The 9,572-nt window shown below is 39.5% G+C and overlaps 1 protein-coding gene across 1 annotated transcript; it reads left to right on the top strand.

Annotated features, from left to right (window-relative positions):
• Positions 1-2,232: 2,232 nt before the first annotated feature.
• Positions 2,233-3,985, top strand: CCDC71 (coiled-coil domain containing 71; the record flags this gene model as incomplete). The annotated part of the gene is given in 1 exon segment (XM_044078720.1): positions 2,233-3,985. A coding segment is annotated over 1 exon segment (1,182 nt). The 3' UTR covers positions 3,471-3,985.
• Positions 3,986-9,572: the final 5,587 nt, after the last annotated feature.

Genomic DNA, 9,572 nt, shown 5'->3' with positions numbered 1-9,572 from the left:
TTCCATTCAAAGCGAAGTAAAAAAGTCCACTACCAGAATTCATACCTAGCAAAATTGAAAAGATTTTTTGTTTGTTTCACAGCAATGGCACTAACCCTGCTCAAGCAGACATCCGCTCAGTCTTGCAGTACCTGTCTGGCCTCTCTAGATTAGGATTTTCCTATTCCAGCATTAAGTTATGTGCATCTGCCATATCAGCTTGCCAGCACAATGCTCCAACTGTCTTTGTCTCACTCGCACACTAAATATTTTGTAAAATAAATGAGTCTTCTGAGAAGATCACTCAAAGAACCGCCTTTTGGCATTGAATACAAGTTGTACTAGATAAAATAACCTTGCCCAGCCCTTGAAGCTTCTGCCACTGCCTCTGTAAAGCTGCTCCCCTGGAAGACCACCTTTCTTGTAGCTGTTACAGCAGCTAGGAGAGTTACTGAGCTATAAGCCCATGGTACTGTAACATTGACTGTTAAGAACATTGATTTTGTTTGACTGGATTAGACCGACTGAGCAGAAGCCCAAGGAGAAAAGCTCCACAAGTAAGTATAAACAAGTACAATGTGAACAGTATAACATGAATATTCAAAATTTAAAAGCAACTCATGTACATGGTAACATCTCAAAGTATTTACAGTCAACATATAGTACAATTGTGTGTCCCTTACCACAATTTTAGATGTTTGAGTAGATCAGTATTGCGGCACATAGTACCACCCTCCAGCCTGTTTAGATCTGCTGACCACTTGTATCTCCCTTTGCTGGGTGTAGGTGGTAAAGGTGTTTTTCTGCAGATAGAGGGTGCAGAGGGGTTGATAGAGGGCTGTGTTTCCTCCTCCTCCTTCTCCTTCTCCCTTAAAAATCCAGACAATGGGAAGATTATGCTGTCCTCTGGCATCAAACTGACCGTTCACTGCTTAGACCTGAAGATGGCACTGATGGAAGCTAGTCTTATACTGTGACATCCAGACGTTTGCTAGGGTTGATGTAAAAATTCTGATGAGCAGGGCAACCACAGATGTCTGTATGGCATGAAAACGAAGAAATCAATGTTGCAGTACTGATTTACTTGAACATAAGTATTGTGGTTAAGTGGGAGAACCGCACTTTCTCAGTAAAACTCTCCAAGCCAGGGTTAGCTGTTCTTTCTCAGTAAAACTCTCCAAGCCAGGGTTAGCTGTTGATTTTTAACTTTGCATTTTCTTGTGCTTACGGCTTGCTATTTACCCCCCCCCCTAACAGATGCACACAAACACCACTGAAGTTTCATTTTACTCTCCCATAGGTTGAGCGCAACTTAGCCAGTCTGTCAAGCAGGGAAATTTTGCTTAATGTAACAGCCTATCCCTTTTATATAAGGATATTCATATAGCTTCAGTCTTTACCCTGCCCGGCTTTACTTTCCTGATTTGTACGTTTTGATCTTGTGCAGAAAGTGGCTTTTATGGAGAAGGAAAGGGGAAATATTTAGTTGAGTAACACTATATGTAGTTTTCGCGGTAATGTATAAATGAAGATTCCACTGAAACCCTGTTTACTTTGAAAATTGTACAGGTGGTAGGGGGACCGGGTCTTTATTCTAGCACATACTCCCCTGTGAGAGAGAGAGGTTAGTGACTGTAAAAAAAAGTTTTTTTTTTTGTTTTTTTTTTTGTGGCATGTCTGTATTTCATATTTTGCCATTTTGTACAAGTTTGCACTACTCTTCCAAACAGGAGAGAGAAAATAAACTTGTATGAATTAGTCTGCTGAATTTTTATAGATATATTTGTTTTTCTCAGCCTCAACTGCTTGGATTTATGTATACTGTTCCCTGTTAGAAATAGGTTTATTAAAAGTCGGACAGTATTGTGGATAGCCAGTATTTTTTCTTAATTTTACAATGCAGTAATCTCTTGGGTAACCGGCACCCATGAGGATTGGTAGATGCCAAATAACTGTAGTTTTATTTCTTGAGAGTTGCTTTTGAAAATAGGCCTAATACTGTACTCTTTGTTTTGGTTTGACTTGTTCTTAGGTTGGGGAGAGAGGGAATTTATTCCCATCTTCCTTTTTTAAACTCTAAAAATATAAGGTATGTTTCTGCAGGTGGGAGGGGCAGAAGTGTCACACATGAAAATTGTACTGCTGCTTCGATTTTTTTCTGGTTGCTTGAGAGTTTACTGTATTTTAAGCTGACTTTCTGATATTGTCTCTGTAACAGTCTAGCATGCTTACTTGAATTTCTCTTTCTTTCCTAGACTCTGGAATTTGTGTAAAATCCCAACAATTAGCAACCTGAAGCTTCTAATGCCATGAATTGTAAAGGGGACCATGTGGAGAAAAAAGCTGTGCATTTCTGGTCCAGAATCTCTGAAGTTGGGCAGAAGGCGTTTGAAGAAGCCTTGAAGGTCTTCAATCCGATATCAAATGATCCTCTTGACACTGAGACTCAGTTAGTGGCGTTCCTTCAAGGTCTTCGTGAAGAAGGGTGTCAGCCAACAGTCTTAAAGAGCAAAGATGTCTATGGCTACAGTTCCTGCACAGCTAAATCTCCAAATCCATTGGACAAGGTGGCAAAAAATCTTGCTGAAGCAGCTAAGGTTTCTAAAATTTCATCAAAAAATTCATTGAAGGTGTCCAGTTGCACAGACAAAACTAACAATTCAAATTCTGCACCCAAAGTACTAGCTGGACGTATTCCAATAACACGTTCTCCAAACTTTTTGTTGAGTTCATTAAAACACAAAAGTACAAGCCCCACAAAGACATTACGTCCAAACGGACAACCAGCTATGCAGTTGTCAGTTGTGTTAGAAGCATTGGTTCCTCTTACAGTGTCGAGACTACAGAAAAGCTCTTCACTTAGTATTCCAAAGTCCAATTTGCTGCTGATTTCTAAGGCATCTCGGATGTTTGGACAGTCTACTGGAAAGAACTCAAAAGTTCTGTCTGCCCATTTGCCATTGAAAGGCTGCAGTACAAACCTAGTTAAAAAAGTGTCTAGTTCTGGCAAAATCACTGTGAAACCAGTGAATGGCACAATAATCAGGGTGGCAAATGGAAGAGTTCTGAAGGAAACAAGTGCTTTGAAAGTGTCACGAGTATTTAATGGCAAGCTTTACAGTGGAAAAGCTGACAGCAAAGGCAGAGTAATAAAAGACATCAGTGGCAAAACAAAAAAAATGAACTGCAAGTCCCATGTAACCATTGGCCAAAAAAGGAAAAGGGAGGGCAAAGATGAGACCTCAATAGAGAAAAAAGCAAAACATTCTCACTTGATAGAGGTGGATAAGACTCGTTTGCATAAAAAAACACTGAAACTCTTAAACAGTCAGCCCATCAAAATAAACAAATGGTCCTCAGAAGAAGAGGTGAGGAGAAAAGCACAGGAAATTCTGAAAGTCAATCTCTCACCTGAACTTAAAATTAGGCCACTGAAAATCTCCCCTGTAATCAGAATTAAGCCACTGAAACTTGCACCTGTAGTTAGTTAATCCTGTCTTTTCACATCTTGGATCTGAATTGTTTCAGGTGTTGGACTGTGCGTTGCCATGACAGGGTTTCAAAGCCTTCCCTACCAAGACTAGTTTTATTTTTAAACTAAGTAACTGGAATTCATTCTGTGAGCAGCTTAGTGCTGTAGTTGAGATAAATTTATTCTTTTTTTTTTTTTTTTCTTTGTGTGCCACAGTCCATTATTATCTCATGTTAAGGGTTTTAAAAACGCTACCTGGCCTTTCATCTTGCTGCACTAAATGCACAGGGTACCCAATGCAACAAACCGTATATATTTTAAGACTTAATGCACTGTGATCTTTTGTGATGTGTAAACATTATAAACTTTTTTCCCATTAGTTTGTGTTTAATAGCATTTGTGTGCGACCTAAAATCTGACGCCATTATTTAAGTCGACTTTGTCATCAGCAGATTCACTGTTGAGTTCTAATTAAATGTTTTGTTTTAACCTGCTTTGGACATTATAGTGAGTACAATAAAAGTAATACAGAGAGTTGGAATGATTACTTGCATCACACCTGTGATGGGAAGAAGTTTAGGAAACTGTTATATTGTTTGAACTGTAGCAGATATGGATGGAGGTGCAAGAAAATCCTTCTCTATACCAAAGGCTGAAAGCATAGTGAAACAGTTTAGTGCTGTTTTCCAGCTTGTCAACAAAACCTGTTCTTTGCCAGTCTTAAAAACGCTGGTAATCCTCTGATAGGAACCTAAACTTTTATTTAGTGCAAGGTAGTGGCTCTAATCAAGGGCTGCTAACCCTGCCCTTTTGCAGAGGAAACTTCTAGATCCCCCACGTAAGACGAGAAATTCGGAGAGGGTTTACTAAACTCCATGGGAAACATTTGTAAATGAGAATCCCAGGAAGGCTGTATATGGGAAGAATGGCTTGGTACCATAGCACTCAAGCCAGAGAGCTCACTGAGGTCAAGGATGCCTGTAGGGAAAGGCTTTTTCTTGTTCAAGAGGACTTTAGTATATTTACTGTCCTATTCTGCTGTTTCATAACATGAGGGATTCCCTGCCAAGGGCGACTCAACGTCCCTGCCAAGGGCTACCCAATGTCCGAACAGAATATCAATCTTTTACTACTTGCAAGTATGTGGGATATTGCACTTATGTTGCCCCGTGTACATGGAGCATAAATGTGACGTCCGCATGTACTATCCTCAGAACTTCTCTGCTATCTTAGTCTGCTCGCCCAAGTTGTTTGCTGCTGTATCCAGCCATTTCAGATAAGTGCCTCAGTTTGGGGTTTTTCTCCTTTTTTTATGCTACTGTGTGTGAGTTTTTTCTGGTCATCGAAGAAAGGCAAATGCAAGTGTGAGAGGCAAGATTCCAAATAAGGATAGTCATGACCAGTGATTATTTTGCATGGGGCCTACCCACAACCATAAAACTTGTTCCATTTGCCAGGCCCATTGTGCCCAATACTTTGCATAGCTGACTGTCATCACTAGTTATTTATCTAGAAAACCAGTATCTGAAACACTTAGCAAAAGACTTTATGGAGAGAACGTCTTTGTCTTCTGCTGAGTTAATTGTGAAGAGAAAGGCAAAACACCCAAGGTTTGTCTCTTCAGCTGTGCCTCCTACACCAGACACTTCTCTCAAGGCAGATGAGGTCCCAGATATCCATCCAGTCCTTGGTTCAGATTCTTCAGTTCAGAGGTCGCCATGGATCAGACGACAGGCAAGTCCTGAGGTTCTGTTCAGGGGGAACAGAGACTCGTGATTTCAGAAGGACCTAGGGGATCCCTCAAGTACTAGTTGGGGAGGAGGTCTTGACTAAAATGTGGAGTGTAGGCCTACGTCTAGCCCTTCCACTTTTCATAAGGTGGATGTCCATATTAAAAAGTAAAAAGAAGCATTTCACTCCCCCAAACATCCACAAAGTGAATGGCAAGAGTTTTACCCAAGGCCTATTTAATGCCCTTATGGCCCTTAAACTTCCTCCTGGTTTCTCTGTCCCCAGTCCACCTTGGACATAAGAGAATTAGGGAACAGGATTATTCTGAGGAAGAAGTTTCTTCAGATGGAACATTAGCCTACCCAGATTCCTTATCCTCTGGAGTATGCTTCTCCAGAAGAGGAGTCTAATGGCACTAATTCTCCCATAGAAGAGTGTACTTTATTTAAAAAATGAGGGAGTTCTTCATATGGGATAGTTCCCAGGTTAACAAAACCAATACCACTCTGAGACTATTCCAAAAACATTGTATATCCTAAATAGTCTCTTAAGATGCCAAAAGTTGAAATGTGCATTTATTCATAAAACCACCAGGTAGGAAATCAGGAACACAATATGGTAAGCGCTTTTGTCTGTCCAAATGCAGACTTTTTATCAAAACCAATAGTGCTTAATGTACAAACATTTTAAATAACCCTCTCAATTAAGTTGTCATTAAGACTTAACTTTAATAGGTTGCTATTACTTTATTTTAACAATACAACTTATAAAGTTGAGGCCTTTTCTGTTAAAACTGGCTTTAAAGGTATATATCGTTCATGCAAGGGGGTTGGCAAGCATTCAAATGAAGTTGCCATTGCAACTCACTTTTTTTTTATTTTATTAGACCAATTGCCCCCTCTGGCTTCCTTTAAAATAATTTCTAGGCTTTCAAATTGAAACCCAGAATAGTTAGGACAAGTAGTAGTGTGCCTAAAAAGTGCATTGTTGGTGTTTTGTGTGTTAGGGCTCTCTTGTCTTCCCAGTTAAAATCCTTTACACGCACACAAATATACTAACCCACTGCTGTAACAACTACCTGCTGCTAGTTAGATTTTCCTTGCAAGTTCCCCTACCCAAACTACATTGCCATCCATAACATAGGCACAATAGTGACATGCACCACAAGGTTTTGTACTTCTACCAACATTTTTTTCTAAAAGGGTGCTCCAAAAGGTATTTGATATTCTTACCCACCTTGTACATAAAATTAGGGCCCTTCCCTAACTTGTCTGTAATCTCACTATTGCTTTCCAGAAAAACCCAGTTCTTCGTCATAATTTCTCTCACTTTTTGTCCAAAGGACCCATGTTGGGTTACCATATTGTGCAATATTTTGTGGTTATCTGAATTAATGTTTAAATTTGTAACAAGGGGTATGTATTTTGTCCCCCATCCCCCTAGGATCTCCTCTCTAATGTGTGCTACCAAGTTGAATGGCTATCATCTGGCCATAAACATCTGAGTAAGCTTGTCCAGCTTTATCTTAAAGTTGATCAGTGTGGAGCACATCCAAGCCCCTCTGTCCTAACAATGTTCCTCTTAAAATGAGGATGTTGGTTGTTGTAACTCTGATAACAGTTGGAGTAAGTGGGCTTGTGGTATACTGCTGACGTAAACTTATCAAGATCACGATCTTTGGTGATTTTCACATCTAAATAATCTATGGTATCGTGGTCAAAAACATGTGTAAATTGAAAATCAGTACTAACCATGTTGATGTACTCCACAAAGTCGTCTACCTTGTGCCTATCACTTTTTTCCATAAAATAAAAATGTCATCCAAATATCGGACGTACATCAACCAATCTTTTGTGTAACCAGAACGGAATACAAATTTCTCTTCCCATCTTGACATAACTAAATTTGCATATATGGGGGCACTACTTGCCCCCATTGCTACCCCTTTCACCTGTTTGTAAAATTCATTCTCAAAAGTGATGAAATTGTTGTACGAAATTTGTTCCCATCACTTCCATTGCAAAAGTAACCATGTTACTCAAATTAGTATATTGAATCAAAGCCTCATGAAAAATTAGAGACAAACCTCATGAGGGATAGAACCAAATAAATCTACTACGTCTATAGTAGAAAAACCTGTGGATTCGTGATCATAATCAGCCTTGATCTTGGTAAAAAGTCCCATGAGTCTTTGACAACATGTTTAACTGATTTGATAGCATCCTTAACTAATCTGTCTACAAAAACGGCCAAAGGGTAAATGGAACTATTTTGTCCTGATACTATTAATCTGTAAGGAGGGTGGTTTACGTTCTTATCTACCTTTGGTATTCCAAACACTGTTGGAATTAAAGTAAATGTGTTTTGTACAAAAGTTATATAGTCCTTCGTTAATAACTCCTTGGTACAAACCGTCTTCCAGAAGAAGTTGTAGTCTTCTGTGTGCTATGTGGATTTTATTATTTAAGGAAACTGATTCATATTTATCCCAGTCCTGTAACATTAAAGTTAAATCGTTCACATAATCCACTTTGTCCACCACCCCGCCCCCCCCCCCCACACCCCTTATCTGGCTTCATAACACTAATCTGATCAAATTCCCTGAGGTTGTTTAACAATTATAAGTTCATCTCTGGTTAAATTGTAAAATTTGTTTTTGTCTGATATTCGTGGTGCATCTCTTTCATGCAAATTTGTTCAAAGTGGACCAACTCCGGTGGTAATGGTTTTCTGATAAGTTGTTAATCAGTATCTGTTCTGGTTCCAGTTGTTACATGGAATCCCCCGTCCTCTCTGAGGCCGACCTCTCGATGTGTGTACTCCCACTAAAAAAGTTCTGCCTGTTTCTGTTCTGATTCAGTATTCTTTCAGATCTACGTGGGGGGGAGAGTGTTATTGAAACACTTCGACTTCCATGTTCTGGAAGTCTATTTGTGGATTAAATTCTCCCCTCCTAGTTTCATAGTGAATCCTATGTTAGTCACCAGTGCCCTCCTGGTTCTTATCCATGTTAAATTCAAAATAACCTTTTTGGTAAGGGGTAAGCCTCCATGTATCTATATTCCAATTCATCACGTTTTAAGTTTTTTCTGTTTTCTAGCAACATTAGTTTTTATTTCCATATTTATAAATATTTTATCATACTTGGCTTCAAAACTGTCATCGTTCAAAATCTCATTGTTTAAAATGTTCACTTCTAATAAAGATTTAATTTTATTATTATTAATCTTAATAATAAAATGTAAAAGTTCCAAGCCGTGCCTGTCAAATGTGGCTAGCAGTTCGTCTAGTTCTTGCTGTCTCACAGTAAACGATGGGAAATGTGCTCATTCTGAGCCCTTTTGGTACTTTTTTGCACCCGTATACATTCTGCAAGGTATGTGTCATCTGTCTGAATATTACGTACCTTGCTCAGTCTTAGTTCAAAGTCCTGAATGTTTGTTGTAAATGTCAGCCGGTTTCTCCTTTCGAGTCTCATTGAAAAGCACCGGTCCGTTGTTAATCCATTGGTTAACACAAGTGAACCAGTTGTTGTTTTGTGATGTATTGTCTCTTTCGTTGCCCACAAGGAATTGTATTTTGGTTGGACTAGTTCCCAGTTTAGTGATGTGCATAAGAGAGATTATGGCCTGTTGTAAATGGGAGTTCCCTTCTTCTGCTGTTCCTCCAGTTTTGCCTGCTTTATTGGATGCTTTCATTTCCGCATCCCAAACTCCAAAATGCCAGAGGTTAGCAAATTTCTTTTAAGGTGTCCGTCTGCAGACACTGCTGTGGTCTCTGTGGCTTTGGATAAACCTTCCAGAGTACTGCCATCTACTTCACTTCTCCCTTCTGATAAGGTAAGCAGGGTTATGGAAAGGCTGGGGAAGAAGGTCTATACTTCTGCTACCCTACCTTTCCGTGCTACTAATTGTCAGACTCGCATGACCAGATATGCTTTGGCTGTTCTTTCACAAGTCACTGTATTTCTGATCTTCCCGATTCAGAAGGAAACACTAATGCCTTGTCCTTATTAAGAGTGTCTTCTCAAATAGCAAGACATTCAGTTAAGTGTGGTTATGATGCAGCAGAAGCATCTTCAAGGGCAGCTACATCAGGCCCTGTTTTGAGAGGGTATTCCTGGTTAAACCTTCATCCATTGCCAGATGGCATTTAAAGCTAAGTTACTGGATGCTCCTTTAGATAATTAAGCTTTGTCTGGTTCTGCTACTGCTGATTTGTTTAAGCCTTTGCAGAAGAAAATTAAGGAGCTACGGGATTTGAAGCGGATTTGTCTTCCATTACCTAAGTTTCGCAGAAATTATTTTATTTACATTTGATTACTGGGTAGTGTGCGACTGGGCGAGTAGCCCGTTTTCAGCGGAGACGTGGGGGGAGAAGCTCCAGTAAC

Source organism: Protopterus annectens, chromosome 7.part1, assembly GCF_019279795.1.
Source record: "Protopterus annectens isolate FY-2018-M chromosome 7.part1, PAN1.0, whole genome shotgun sequence".
Classification (NCBI taxonomy): Eukaryota; Metazoa; Chordata; order Ceratodontiformes; family Protopteridae; genus Protopterus; species Protopterus annectens.
Note: the sequence above shows the minus strand (reverse complement) of the source record. Positions and strands in the feature narration are given on the sequence as shown.